The 15,048-nt window shown below is 48.3% G+C and overlaps 1 protein-coding gene across 2 annotated transcripts in view; it reads left to right on the top strand.

The window, feature by feature from the left end:
• The first annotated feature begins 1,257 nt into the window (after window positions 1–1,257).
• Window positions 1,258–15,048, top strand: part of AP1B1 (adaptor related protein complex 1 subunit beta 1) — a 41,178-nt gene continuing 27,387 nt past the window's right edge. For both annotated transcript variants that reach the window (XR_015947563.1, XM_035098206.3), the window contains exons 1-3: window positions 1,258–1,319; window positions 10,099–10,160; window positions 12,625–12,730. Coding sequence is in view for 1 of the 2 variants with exons in the window: in XM_035098206.3 (XP_034954097.1) it covers window positions 10,124–10,160; window positions 12,625–12,730 (143 nt within the window). In the remaining variant the exon portion in view is untranslated. The remainder of the gene's footprint in view (window positions 1,320–10,098; window positions 10,161–12,624; window positions 12,731–15,048) is intronic.

Here is a 15,048-nt window from a genome sequence, read left to right as displayed (position 1 = left end):
TATGAGATTCAGGTGAGGGTCAGATGCTTTGTCAATCCCAGCAGGTATATAACAGGAAGACCCGGCCTGCCCAGAGTAAACAGTTCCTGGAGAGATCAGTAGTGATGCTGAGTTGCCCACCATCTCGGGTTTTCTATCCCAAACGGGAAATGGGAAACAGAGCTGAGCAAGAAACAGCTACACAAAGTGGACAGTCATCTCCATTGCTAAGCCTCCTCTTGTTTAGGGGCTGGCTCATTCACAACAATGAAGGAGCAGCTGCAGACATGTTCATTCATTCATTGCTGTAAGGGTGACTCCCTACAGGGAGCCAGCCCCCATCATCCTAACATCCACCTCGCCAAGCACAGGGAGCAGCAGTGGGTCTGAAGCAGCCAGGGGGGAGGGGAGAAACTCTGAGGGAGAGAGAAGCCAGCGTGCGGAACGATGGGAAAGCTCAGGGGAGGAGATATGTAGACAAGGGCTCAAGGATGCTGGAGAGCCCTTCCACCACCTTGACCGGGAGGAGGCTGAGAGGGCATCGTTCCTTCCGGCGCAAGAGTTGAGAGCACTGCGACACAGGTCAAGGGGGAGGCGTTTTGGGGTGCCCCGACTACTTTGCTGGTGTAAGAACAGATGTACGCCATTGCCGGATTCTGGTTCGGACTGAAAGGTCATGTTTTAAGCTATCTCTGCACTGTAAATACCATGCACAATAAAAATCTTTAAAGACAAACTGGACTCAAGCGGAGTTACGTACTCTAGAGTAGCCATGACGACCCTCTGACAATTGAATTTTTATGCTACTTAATCATTAGAAGATCTAAGCAGTTTGCATAAAGATAAACCACATAGAGAATAAAACAGTAAAAATTAACCACAAAACCAAACAGAACAGTTTCGACCTTTTTTATTTTTATTATTATCTTCTTAATAACCATTACTGCAGGCTCTTCGGGGCCTTGCCCGTTATACCTGCCGCCTAGGAAGGAAGGAAAGAGGGAGAGAAAGAACCTCTCGCTAACCAAAAGAACCCTTGAAACAAAATAAAAAAATTACTTCCAGCAGCTCCTTAAAGACTTAGCAGGGCAAAATGCGATAGGCCGGGCGGATGAAGCCGGCGCCTCTCTTTATCTCTTCCCCCGCCCTCCTTCCGGTCCGTCTCTCCTCCCGCCCCGGCAGTGCTTCTGCGTGGCATTTTCTTGCCCCCCCCCGCAATCCCGGGCTGCTCCTCCCACTCCTCCTCCTCCTCCTCCCGCCGTCACTTCCGCTGGAGCCGGAGCCAAGAGAGGGCGAAGCGACTGCAGCCGGAGAGGAGCTCAGCGCCAGCGGCCCCGGAGGTAGGCAGTGAGGGCCCGCCGGGGCTGCTTGCTCGACGAGCCCCCGAGCGACCCCACTACCCCTGAAGGGTTAAATGCTTGCGTGCTCTAGCGGGGGGGGGGGTCAGAGCCCCTTTGCCCCCACTGTGAGGAGGAGGGTCGTGGGGCAGAGACCCTGCCAGCTTGTTTACCTTGCTTATGGGGCAGGGAGGGCTGTAGGGAGCTTGCTTTGCTCGCCCCTTGGGGAGGGGGGTCTATGAAAGACCCCCCCTCCTTGCCTGGCTGTACTTTGAGGTTGGAGGGCAGATACCTCTACCCCACCTCGCCTGCTTATGGGGAGGAGGGTCGTGTAGGAGACCCGGCCGGCTTACTCAGCTATGGGGTGGGCAGGTTGTAAGAAGCTCTCTCTCTGCCCTCCCTTGGGGGCCCGTGAAAGACTGCTTGCCTGGAGGGCAATAGGGGATATCCACTCCCCACCCATCGGTCTGTCCGCTTATGGGGGGGTGGGATGGGGCAGTAGGAGACCTGTCCATCTGCCCTTGAGGAGGGAGGTCCGTCTGCCTGCCTTTCTTACCTATCCGTACATAATCTTCAGGCTAGAGGAGATTGCTCCCCCCCCCCGGCTGCCTGCTTATGGGGAGAGGGGCTATGAGGAGACCTTCCTGCTTGCTTGTTGTCTACCCCTTGGAGGGGTCTGTAAGAAACACCCCCCTCCCCGCCGCCGCCACCCTCTCAGTCTGTTCTTGGAGATTAAGGAATATAGGAGATTACTCCCCTGCTGCTGCCACCTGCCTGCCTGTTTCCCTGCCTGCTTATGGGGGGGGGCAATAGGAGACCCTGCCTGTCCATCTGCCCTTGAGGAGGGGACTGTAAGAGACACCCCCCAAAAAAATGCTTGTCTCTATGCATTGGGGGCAACAGGGATAGACCTTTACTTGCCTGCCTATATTATATCTATGGGGAGGGGGCAGTAGGAAGCCTGGCCTGCCCCTCAATGGGGAAGGGGCTGTAAAAGATGCTGCGCCCGCATTTGTGCATGGAGGTGGGGAGCCCTCCCACTTGGCCTCCCTACCTCCTTATGGGAAAGGGGGAGAATAGGAGACTGGCTGCCCTGCTGAGGGGGTCCCCACTTTCTAAGTGATGTCTGGAGAGCCCCATCGCATTAGCTCTTTGCTTCCCCTCTCAATGCCCTCATAGTCCAGGTCAGGTCTTAAACTCCCCCCCCCCCAAGACCCGTGAAAGCCTTTTAATAGTCATGGGTCGATTGTCCTACCTCTTGTTTGTGTGTATGTTTCTGTGAACTTTACAATATTGCATTTTTTTTGGGGGGGGAGTGTAATTTGGGCTCTGGTCCAGCCACTGCATCTGTTTCTAATCACTGGCTTGGGCTTCTTTTCTAAAAAAGACTACAAGCCAGTGATCCCTGAGCATGCACAAAGTGTATTTGAGTAAGAGAAAATGGGTTTCATGATTTTGGAAGATATTACAGTACCAGTCTCCAGTCAAGGCTTGAGTCTTCTTTTCTTTTCCCTAGAAATATCTTAGTTGCTGGGAATTGTCTGGCTTGGTCAGTTGGGCAACAAATGACCAACAAGCTAGTGTGTTTTTCTGGTCGTACAGCGCAAAGGTCAACATACTCCCTCCTCGACCTCTGACATGTAACTGGGTGAGGGGCTCTGCTTCTTTTTAAAACATCCAAGGTTGTGTAATGTGCATTTGCGCTGTGGCAGTATTTTGTGTGGGGGTGCGGTGGGGGAATCTAGGCCCTATAGATTTCACTGGGTTACAGCTCCCATGGTCCCTGACCATTGGCCGTTCTGGCCTAGGCTGATGGGAGTCCAATAATACCTGGCAGTTTGCTACCCCTTTAAAAGGGCAACTGCACACATTGTGTATGTGTGTGTTTTAGGGGGGGAACACTATTGAGTATTAAGTGTACACATAGAATTGCAGAGTCCAAAGGTCACCCAACCCCCTGCAATGCAGGAATCACAGCACACAAGATGCAATCCATGAAGTGGAACATAAGGACGTCTTTTCCCCCTCCTTTTTTTGGGTACACTCAGCTGTGAGCTATGATTGATTGCCATGCAGTTGTCTATCAAGCGCACCCTTAGTGGTATAGGAAAATAGGAAGCTGCCTTATTGGTCAGACCTTTTCCAACTAGCTCAATATTGCCAACACTGACTGGCAGTGGCTGTCCAGAGTTTTAGATGGGGTCTTTCCCCCGCCCTACCTGGAGATGCCAGGGGTTGAACCTGCATGCAAAGCAGACGCTCGTCCCAGTCCTGGCCTGTTGTGATGTAACATGTTCAATGGTGTAATGAATATAGAGGCAGGGAAGTTCCTGGTGCAAATCTCACCTCTGTCATTTGCTAGAGATTGTAGCTCTGTGGGAGCTCTCGGCAACCTTAACAAACGTACACCACAGGATACGAACGCGCCGAACCCAGAAGTACCGGAACGGGTTACTTCCGGGTTCAGCGATTCGCACATGCGCAGAAGCACCGAATGACGTCATGTGCAGAAGCGCCGAATCGCACGGCAAGCAAGCGCAGATTCGGCACTTCAGGTTGCGCACTGCTCTGGTTGCAAACGGGGTTCCGGAACGGATCCCGTTCGCATCCAGAGGTACCACTGTACAGTTCCCAGGATTCTTTCTGGGGGGAGGAAGCCACGACTTTTAAAGTGGTGTTGGAGTGCATTAGAACATTGCCACAGGACTTCCAAGTGGTCGCTAGATCTTCCTGCTGCTTCCTTTAATTGGACACTCACTTGGTTTGGTTGCTGCAATAAGTAAGAATCACATTGAAATGAACAGGCAGCTAAATTTTCCTGGATTCCCCCCCCCCTTATGCCACAAGTAACTAACTTGAGAATATGTAGGTGAGCAGGCAAACAAGGTAAAGAGTTGTGGACTAAATTTACAGCACTGTTTTCTCCCTGAGATCTCTCCCCCCCTCTCTCTTGTTTGAATCATTGTGCTTGGTTTTCTGGTTATCTTTCATCCCATTCCTTTTGTAGGTGTGAGGGTAGTAATGTATGCCTGTTAGGCAAATTCTTCACCTTAACACTCTAAATACAGTAGTCATTCCCCCAACCTGGAGCCCTCCAGATGTTTTTAGACTACAACTTCCATCATCCACAGCCAGAATGTGCTTGCTGTGGATGATGGGTGTTGTAGTCCCAAACAATTGAAGGGCCTCAGGTTGGGAGAAGGTTGTTTTAATTTAAACATTGTCGAGGCACTCATGTTGCAGTCCTTTGTGTGTCTGCTCAAAGTTACTCAAAGGGAATTATTGAGCTAAGGTATATATTATGAGGCTGTTCATCTTGACATACGTACTCCTGTGTTTGCAAAAAAGCGGTTCTGTGGGAGAAATACCTCTGCTTTGTATCCCATGTTTAATGTCAATTCCTGCCTGTTTGGAGGGATTGTTGGTCTCTAAGCCTGTAGTTCTAGCTAGCGGACTTTCAACTCCCTCACAACAAGTAGGGGGGAGTTGTTCAAGAATTTGCTGCAAAGGGCAAATGACCTGTAGGGTGAACTCTGCTTATTTATGTTTTTAGGAATTGCAAGCCACTGATAACCCTCTGCCCCCCTTCATCAATTGTAACAGCCCAGTTGTGTGAGATCTGCTTAACAAATTATTTGGTTATCTCCCTCTGTTTCTGAACTTCCTTGGTCCGTGCCGTTGCTCACATAACCCAAATAGCGCTTTCCTTGTTCAAGAGGGAAGTATTGGCAGGCTTGAATCGCAAGGTTTGAAAAAGCAAATTACTTTAAAAAAGAAAGAAAGCAGGGGATAGGAGAAGCCCCCCAAAGGGGGTAAATGCAGACTGTTACATAAACTCTCCCTTGTAAACAAACAAAAAAATCAGCCTGCAGGTGGAAAACTAGCCTGCTGTGCTAGATTTCTACTTGCAAGGAATTCCTCCTCCACATAGCAGGAACTTCAAAAAAATGTGATTCTCCACCTCCAGGTTTGGAAGTGGCATAGTATGCTGTGGCATCTTGGGCCTCTACCACCTGATGTTTCTGCTTGCCTAGGCCAGCCCTGAAGAACGTCAAGGGAAAGCTACTTTTTGGTTTCCCAACACCCTGAGTTGCTGCTTTGCAGCTGGGCTTGCAGATGACTCAAGGGAGGGAGATGCTTGCCTATTTTCAGGCTTCGAGGAAAGCTGCTTCCCCTGAAGGTTCTCCTTTCTCTGACTTCTCTGTTTCCCTTCCTCGTAATTACAAAATAACCTCCGCCTCGTGACTCGCTGCTCTTCCAGCACTAAACTTAGATAAAAGCATTAAACCTGACACACCCTCCAGATGTTTTTGGGCTGTGTGATGCCCATCAAGCCCAGCCAGCAGGGGGCCGTTGAGAGTTGCAGTCTCAAACATCTGGAGCCTACCATTTTATGAACTCTCATATTACATGCCAACTTCCCTTTTGAGTGAAAACGGGTAGAAAAGAGAGCCTGGCATCCCGAATCTGGTGCCTTCCATTTTCCAGACCTGCTGTTGAAGAACCTGTGAATGGCAGCTGCAGCCAGATGTTGCTAGCTTTGTAACTCTCCAGAGGTGGTGGATTCCCATTAGCCACAGCTTGACCAGGGGCAGGGGGCCGTCAGAGTTTTAGTACAGCATCTGCAGCAAGGATAGCCAACGTTGTGCCCTCCAGGCATCATCAGTCTGAGTTGGGGTAATAGGAGTTGTAGTCCAACAACTTCTGGCTGGCCCTATAGGTCTCCTCACCCCCTGTCTTAAGTCAAGGGCTCTATCACTTTTAGAACATAAGATGTACTGGATGGATCTGGTCCAGCATCTTGTTCTCGCCGTGGCCAGCCAAGTGCCTCTGCACAAGAGCACTCTTGTCCCCTGTGGTTTCTTGGCAACTGGTATCCCGAAGTACCGCTGCCTTTGACCGTGCAGGCAGAGCATAGCTATCAGGACTAGTAGACACTGAGAGCCTGACTTCTCCCTGAATTTAACTTTTAAACAAACTCTTCTAAAGCCACCCACGTTGGTGGCCATCGTTGCCTCCTGTGGCAGTGAGTTCCGCAGTTCTACCTTCCCTGAATCTTCCCACATTCAGCTTCCTTGGGTGTCCCTGACTTCCAGTGTTATGAGAGAGAGAGAGAGAGAGAGAGAGAGAGAGAGAGAGAGAGAGAGAGAGAGAGAACATTCCTCTGTCCATTTTCTCTATGCCGTGCATCGTTTTCCTATTGCATTTCCTCTTAACTCAACATTTTCTTCCAAAAATTGAAAAGTCTCAAAGCCAGCAGCATTTGCTCAGTGATCCCCTTGATCACTTTTATCACTTTGCTGGCCCTTTTCTGAACCTTTTCCAACTCTTACAATATACTTTTTGCGGTGTAGCAACCAGAACTGTACTCGCAGGGCTCCAAAGGCTTTGTCACCATAGATTTCTTAGAAGGGCGTTATGGTATTGGCCTCCTTGTGATATCCTTCAGTCCTCGAAAACACAGAAAAGGTGATTAGCAAGTGTGCTGGCGGCTATATTCTGACACAATTGATCCATGTTCCCCCTACCCCACCCCACGCACACTCCACTTGTGAATCATCTATTCATTCTGGAGACTTGTTGTTTAGTCGTTTAGTCGTGTCCGACTCTTCATGACCCCATGGACCATAGCACGCCAGGCACTCCTGTCTTGCACTGCCTCCCGCAGTTTGGTCAAACTCATGTTCGTAGCTTCGAGAACACTGTCCAACCATCTCGTCCTCTGTCGTACCCTTCTCCTTGTGCCCTCCATCTTTCCCAGCATCAGGGTCTTTTCCAGGGAGTCTTCTCTTCTCATGAGGTGGCCAAAGTATTGGAGCCTCAGCTTCACGATCTGTCCTTCCAGTGAGCGCTCAGGGCTGATTCTGGAGACTAGAAGATGTTATTTGCAGACCTGCCATTAACAGGAGAACATGTTTTTTAAAACTGGGAAAGTGAGAGATAAAATGTATTTATTTATAAAATAAAATAATTAAATAATCAAAACATTTATATACCACTATGTCACGTGGACTGCAAGAAGATCAAACCTCTCCAAGACTTTGGCCACCTCATGAGAAGAGAAGACTCCCTGGAAAAGACCCTGATGTTAGGAAAGATGGAGGGCACAAGAACTGAGGGCACAAGAAGGGGACGACAGAGGATGAGATGGTTGGACAGTGTTCTCGAAGCTACTAACATGAGTTTGACCAAACTGCGGGAGGCAGTGGAAGACAGGAGTGCCTGGCGTGCTCTGGTCCATGGGCTCACGAAGAGTCGGACACGACTAAACGACTAAACAACAACATGTCTCACACACACACACACACACACACACACAATCAAAGCTGGTTTGCAACAATACCTATATACATTAAAAACCACTTGGCAATCTAAAAAGTGGAGATCGTCAACTAGCTGCTACAGAAAGACTTTGGCTAGGGCATGGCAGTTTCCTGGAAGGGGTTTCTCCAGTGAGGTCATTGCTTCTAAGGCTTTCCCATCGGAGCAATGTGGATTTCACCCACCCCTACACAGGACTGAAAGTCACCGAACAAATCCGAGCTTCCTTCTCATAGCTCTCCTTTTAGATTATAAAAATTATGCTGATTTGGTCTTCTGAGATTGCAGCGACCAGCTGCGTCCTTCTGAGTTGCAACAGTGAGGACTCAGAGTAATTAAGGAGGGTGGCTTTGGGTCAGGCTGGACATCTGTGCAGGACAGGGTTGGCTCTGTGCTGTGAAAAATCTCACTCCAGAGACCTTGAACCAACTTGATTACCACATTGTTTCCTGAAGAGAGTGGAAAGGGAAGAGTAGATAAACAAGTGATGTGATGCCTCCTGAATTTGAAGATCTCCTTGAAAGTGGTGGTTTTTGTAGCACCATGGTGTATCCAGCATGGGGTAGATAATTAGATCAGGCATCCCCAAACTTTGGCCCTCCAGATGTTTTGGACTACAATTCCCATCATCCCTGACCACTGGTCCTCTTAGCTAGGGATCATGGGAGTTGGAGGCCAAAACATCTGGAGGGCCGCAGTTTGGGGGTGCCTGAATTAGAGTGTCAGGCTAGGACCTGAGAGATCAGGGTTCAAATCTCCACTTGGCCTCTTGGGTGACCCTGGGCCTGTCGCTGCCTCTCAGCCTAACCTGCCTCGCGGGGTTGTTGTGAGAATTCATTGAGGAGAGGGGCAGAGCCCCGCGCACACACACACACTACCTTAAACTCATCGGTGGGATATAAATGCAATCAACCAATGAATGAGACAGGTCTTTGCCCCAAGCAGCTTACAATCTTACTCTCCCTGCTGCTGGGCGAGGAGAAAGAGATGAACACCGCGTGAGTGCAGTTTTATTAAATTTGCAAATCGCTTCTCATAGCAATTTACAACAAGATAAAACGCAATAATGAAAATACACGAACACAATGGCTGTACGCTGCCTTCCATAGTCGGGGGCAATAATGCTTTTGAATACTAGCTGCTGGAAACTTCAGGAGGGGACAATGCCGTTGTGTCCAGGTCCTGCTTGTGGGTTTTCCACAGGCACCGGAGTGGCCAATGTGAGAGCAGGATGTTGGAATAGATGGGCCTTTGGCCTGATCCAGCAAGGCTCTTTTCTTAGGTTTCAATGTGCGGTTTCCAAAAACCTGAGGCTGGCTCAGATGTCACAGCCAGCCACATTTTGGTGAAACGTGAGCAAGTCTTGAATACTGGGATTTTTTATTTTATTTTTTTACATCCTCCATATCGTAATTCCCTCCTCCCTCTTTCTGCTGGTTTTGGTCTGCACTAGCGAAATATCTTTTTGCTTGCTCGCAGACCCAGGACTGGAAACCAGTTGCATGCCTCCAGCGCAGATTTGCAAGAAAGTGCAAAGCATCCCCCCCCCCCGGCATTCAGATGATTTCTCAAAAGCTGCGGTTTGCCTCACAAACCAGGAAAAGGGAAACAGCAGTGAGTGAGCCATTTGGCTGTAGCTCGGTGGTAGAGCAGCCACCTTGCATGCAGAAGGTCCTGGGTTCAATCCCAAGGGTCTCTCCAGCCATCAAGAGCCGCTGCCCGTCAGTGCAGACAGTACTGCGCCAGATGGACTAAGGACTTCAGACAGCTTCCCATGGTGAGCGAAGTACCAAGCTGTAGAATCGGCCTTAATGTCTGAACCAGTCCTTAAGTGTCAGGAAAAGCAGTTCAACAGTGCTTAGTCCGGCTGGGACAGTGGCTTCAAAGAACCAGCTCTGTATTATGCTCCTCCTTCAGGGATCCAATTGCTCTCAGATTTCTTTTGCTGAAGCTTCTGCAGCTTGCAGTTTGTGTGTGTGTGTGGAACTTCTCTTTAGAACTGCCTTGCTGATCCTTTCATTGCCACTGAATATGCTGTTGTTGTTTTTTTATTATTATTATTGGCATCTCCCCAGCTGGTGTGTTTTTTGTGGGTGGGGGGGAGTTATCCAGCAAACCTGGTAGTGTCTCTCTGCTCGTAGTGTTTTTAAAACCTCATTTGTGGGTCTGACCACGGTTGCTCTTCTGAGAACTCCCCCTTCCACGCCCTGCCAAAGGCTCCTTCCCGGGACTTAGGAGCCTCTGGCAAACCTTGTTAAGGCATCTCTGAAAGTCCCAGATAAGAGCCTCTCCTCCAAAATGCTGGTTTCTCTTTTGCCTCCTTTTTTTTTTACTCTCTGAATTTGTCCTTTCTCTCCTTTTGTGTCCTTCCCTCCTCTCTCTGTTTATCCTTCAGGGTTCGTTGGGCATTAAAAACCTCCTCCTCTTCTGCTGCCTGCTATATTTTATTCTTCTTTTTCAGAGGCAGCAATAAACCAGGAACCAAGATGTCAGACTCCAAGTATTTCACCACCACCAAGAAAGGTAATATGGGTTGCTTTTAGATTGTGTGTGTGTGTGTGTGTGTGTGTGAGAGAGAGAGAGAGAGAGAGAGAGAGAGAGAGAGAGAGAGAGAGAGAAGTGTGTCTAGAGCAGGCACCCCCAAACTGCGACCCTCCAGATGTTTTGGCCTACAACTCCCATGATCCCTAGCTAACAGGACCAGTGGTCGGGGAAGATGGGAATTGTAGTCCAAAACATCTGGAGGGCCGAAGTTTGGGGATGCCTGGTCTAGAGCCTTCTTTCTACAAACTGCAATCAAGGCTATAAAATTGTTCCAGGACTCTTTCCATGTCAGAGTGGCAGGTTAGAATCTCCCTAATCATAGGAGGAGAAGCCATTCCTTGCACATAGAAAACATATCAGGGAGACATGTTTGATGTGCTTTTTTAATGTTTTCATCTATGTTGCAAGCCACCCAGAGTAATATACATTTTAATATACGCTGTAAGCTGCCCAGAGGGGTATCATCATCATCAACATTTTCTTTTCTTTTTTCTTTTTTAATGTTTGTTGCTTTATTAGTTTTAGCAAGAAAAATTACAATCAACCAAAAAGAACCAAAGAATACTACGATTTTCAAATGATAAATTAAATTCTTACAACAAAACTTCCATTTTGACTTCCAGTCACCCCCTCGAGGCTCCCGGTCACCATTATTTTCTATGCTTGCCTCCTTCCTGAAATGCTATCTTTCAATATGCAGAAATCTCTCCCCCTCTTTTCAAACAAGGAGAAAACTCTCATCCATGCAGGGGAACTTAAAGAAACATTATTTTTAGTTAGTTATTTTATATTTTTGGTAATGTATAAAAAAAACAGAGAGAACAGCTATAAAGACAGATGAAAATTATAATTTGAACAACAAAACAATAAAATAGGCACACAGATTAAGTACCGTACTGCAATAATAAGTACTGCAGATGGGTTAAAATAGCAAAGGCAAAAGAAGAAATTGAGAATAAATGTTGCCTTCTCGTGAATAATATTAGTGTTATTTGGTTGTCAAGTCTAGTTCGGTTCCGTTGTGCATGTAATTAAAGAAAAGGCAAAACATATAACAAGTGTCTGGAGGTTCTAATATTTTTATGAATTTATATGAATCACCCTTTTGCATATACAGTATCTCAAGGCAACTTATAGGCTCCCCCCTCCCATTTATTTCAATAACTTGCATACCACCTTGCACCGGTATATGTAAGCAGCTCATATAATTTAACAGCCATGAAACCACAAGCAAAATTTAAGCACGCAGCATCAAAATACCAGAAGTAAACTGTTAAAAGTGAAATGATGCCTATGCTTGTTGCAATGCCTTCAGAGACGGGGCATAGCTCCCCCATGACCCAGGCTGAAACCCTAAACTGTGGTTAACCTTAACTGCTGCCTGTTGAAACAAGCCAACTTCACAACTGTGCAAAGCGACTAAAAAGAATTTCTAAAGGGGTATGAAAAACAACCGAAGGTAGCTTGTTCCTTTTGCGTTGTTTTTAAACCTAAGGCAGAAACCATTTTTCCAGCTTGAAAAGCCGGCCAAAACAGAAAAATGCCTTCACCTGTTTCCATAGGGTGGGAGCATGCCATATGTCAACAGGGATGCTGTTCTATGGAACCGGGGCAGCTGCGGCAACGGATGATTTTAGTTTTTAGTTGTTCTTAATCTTTTTTTAAATTGAAGGATTATTACATACTGCATTTTGTCGGCTGCCGCTGGGATTTGTTCGGATGAGCGGCAATTCAGAAACCTGCAAAATAATTCATAAGCTGGTTGGAGAGCATAGGAAGCGGGATATTGATTCATTTCCCACGTCGCTTTGCTCTCTCCCCCCCCCTTCCCCGCCCCCTTGCCAAAGCAGACTCTGAAAACCTGAATCATGGAGGCAGGACGCATGAGCAAGTGTTGGCTCCATGATAGAGCCTTCTGGCAGGGCTGGGAGAGCTTGAAACCTGGGAGAGCAGCTGCCTGTCAGTGTAGACAATACTGGGCTAGATGTGCCATTGGTCACCTGGCATTTTCTAATTCTTTTGGTGTCCGTAGCTTAAAGGTAGAGCACCTGCTTTGTCTGCAGAAGGTCCCAGATTCAACCCCCAGGGGCATCTCCAGGTGGGGCTGGGAAAGACTGGTACGTACCATAGAGCAGTGTTTCTCAACCAGTGTGCCTCCAGATGTTTTGGGACTACAACTCACATCATCCCTAGCTAGCAAGACCAGTGGTCAGGAATGATGGGAGTTGTAGTCCCAAAACATCTGGAGGCACACTGGTTGAGAAACACTGCCATAGAGAGTTGCTGTAGGTCTGTGTTAGCAGTACTGATCTAGACTGGGCTTCCTATGTAAGCTACTGCTCTTGAGTGCTGCCATCCTGCCTGTTGGGGTACGTTCCCTGGGTGCTGAGCGGGACCTCCTGCCACCCTGATTTAAACTTCCATGATTTCCTCCTCTCTCCAGGGGAGATATTTGAGCTGAAGGCTGAGCTCAACAGCGACAAAAAGGAGAAGAAAAAGGAAGCTGTGAAAAAGGTGATCGCGTCCATGACGGTGGGGAAAGATGTCAGGTACGTTGCCATTCTGGAGATGCGTTGGTCCATCCTCTGAGCCATTCTGGGGGGTCTCCAAATAGTTGTTGGGCTACAACTTCCATCAGCCCCAGCCAGCACAACTGGGGCTCAGTGGCTGATGCTCTGCCCCATTGCAAGTGCTCTCCCACTGAGCCTATTGCCTTCCCCATGGATTACGTGGTAGATTATGCTTCACGGTGAAGCCCCAGCAACGGTTTCTCTTCCCCAGGCTGTCTTGCTTGCCTACAGACTGTCTCGCGGTGCATGCTCTTGTTATCTCCCGCTTGGACTATTGCAATGCGCTCTACGTGGGGCTACCTTTGAAGGTGACCCGGAAACTGCAACTAATCCAGAATGTGGCAGCTAGACTGATGATTGGGAGTGGCCACAGAGACCATAAAACACCAGTCCTGAAAGACCTACATTGGCTCCCAGTACGTTTCCGAGCACAATTCAAAGTGTTGGTGCTGATCTTTAAAGCCCTAAACGGCCTTGGCCCAGTATACCTGCAGGAGCGTCTCCACCCCCATTGTTCTGCCCGGACCAGTGCTGAGGGCCTTCTGGTGGTTCCCTCGTTGCGAGAAGCCAGGTTGCAGGGAACCAGGCAGAGGGCCTTCTCGGTAGTGGCGCCCGCCCTGTGGAACGCCCTCCCATCAGTTGTCAAGGAAATAAACAACTGTCTGACTTTCAGAAGACATCTGAAGGCAGCCTTGTATCGGGACATTTTAAATGTCTGGTTTTTTATGTGCTGTAAACTGCCCAGAGTGACTGGGGAAACACAGCCAGATGGGCGGGGTATAAATAATAAAATTATCATCATCATTATTATTAGGTTGGGTAGTTTTAAGCATGGCTGTGATTTTTGAGAACATAGGAAAGGTCTGCTGAATCAGGCCAGTGGCCCATCTAGGCCACCCAGTGGCCACCTTGATTCCCCAATCGGAGGCCCGCAAGCAGGACCCGAACACAAGAGCGTACTCCCCTTTTATGATTTCCGCTAACTGGTATTTGGAAGCATTACTGCCCTCCTACTGTGGAGCCAGAGCGCAGCCATTTGGTCTAGTAGCCATGGAAAGCCTTATTCTGAATGAATGTGCCCAGTCCTCTTTTAAAGCCATTCGGGTTGGTAGCCATCGCTGCTTCCTGTGGGAGGGAGTTCCACATTTCCACTATGCACTGGGTGAAGAAGTCCCTTCTTTTCCCTGCCCTGAATCTTCTAACGTGAGTTCTGTTGTCATGAGAGCCGAGCTGAGAGATTCCTGGCCCTCGGCTCGCTGACGCTGTCCCCAGAATGGTCATTTTGGAAATGAGAGAGAGGTGGAACCACAAATGGTGGTTCTCACGAGGCCCTCTGCCTGGTTTCGTTAACTTGGTCTCTGGCCTTCTGCGCACCACAGCTTCAAGCCGTCAGCCTCTCTTCCAGTTAAAGATGTGTGGCGTAGGAAATAATCCGGATTCCAGGCTTCTCTGTTTGGATTAAGGAGGTCGGCTGTGTCCTTGACCTTCAGGGAGCAGGACTCTTCGCAAGTGCTAAGCATTTTGCGGCTTTGAAATTGGACCAGGGAGCAATTCTGTTCATTTTTATTTATTTGACAAGGCTTGTATATGCCACTTGGTCATGGCAAAACCTCGAAGCAATTTAGAAATAGAACACTGAAACAGTTGAAAGCAACTATTTATAGAACCCTTCTGCGGTGCCATGGGTCCAGTGCGTCTGGCTGTTAACCAGAAGGTTGGTGGTTTGATCCCACTCGGGGATGGTTGTGGGCAGAATTCCTGCACTAGAAGGGGTTGGACTAGATGACCATCGGGGTCCCTTCCAACTCTAAAATTCTGCATTCAAAAATTAATTAAAACCAATGATAAGGGGAGGTGGGGTGGGAAGCCCGCACCGAAATTAAAACACATGGATTGGCTTGCCTGAACAGAAATGTTTTCAGCAGGCACCAGAAAGTGCACAGCAAAGGCGTCTGTCTTATATCAATCGGCAGGGAGTTCCAAAGTGTCAGCATTGCTGCACTAAATACATCATTTTCTTACAAATGTGGAACGTGTATTTTGTGGCACATGTAACTGTACCAGTTCTGTAGATCAGAGCAGTCGAGGGGGGCATCAATGGGGTAAGACGACCTCACAGGTAAACTTGGTCCCAGGCTTTTATATACTAATAGTAACAACCTTGAACTTGGCCCGGGAGCAAATGAGCAACCAGTGCGGCTCTCTGAGCAGAGGAGCTGTATGCTGACAAGGTCACGCTCCTGCCAGTAATTGCATAAGGGAAGCCCCACGTAAAGCATATTGCAGCAATCTAACCT

The sequence above is a fragment of the Zootoca vivipara genome, chromosome 16 (assembly GCF_965207765.1).
Source record: "Zootoca vivipara chromosome 16, rZooViv2.hap1.1, whole genome shotgun sequence".
NCBI lineage: Eukaryota > Metazoa > Chordata > Lepidosauria > Squamata > Lacertidae > Zootoca > Zootoca vivipara.
The sequence above is the reverse complement of the archived record's forward strand: the minus strand, read 5'-3'. Positions and strand labels throughout refer to the sequence as shown.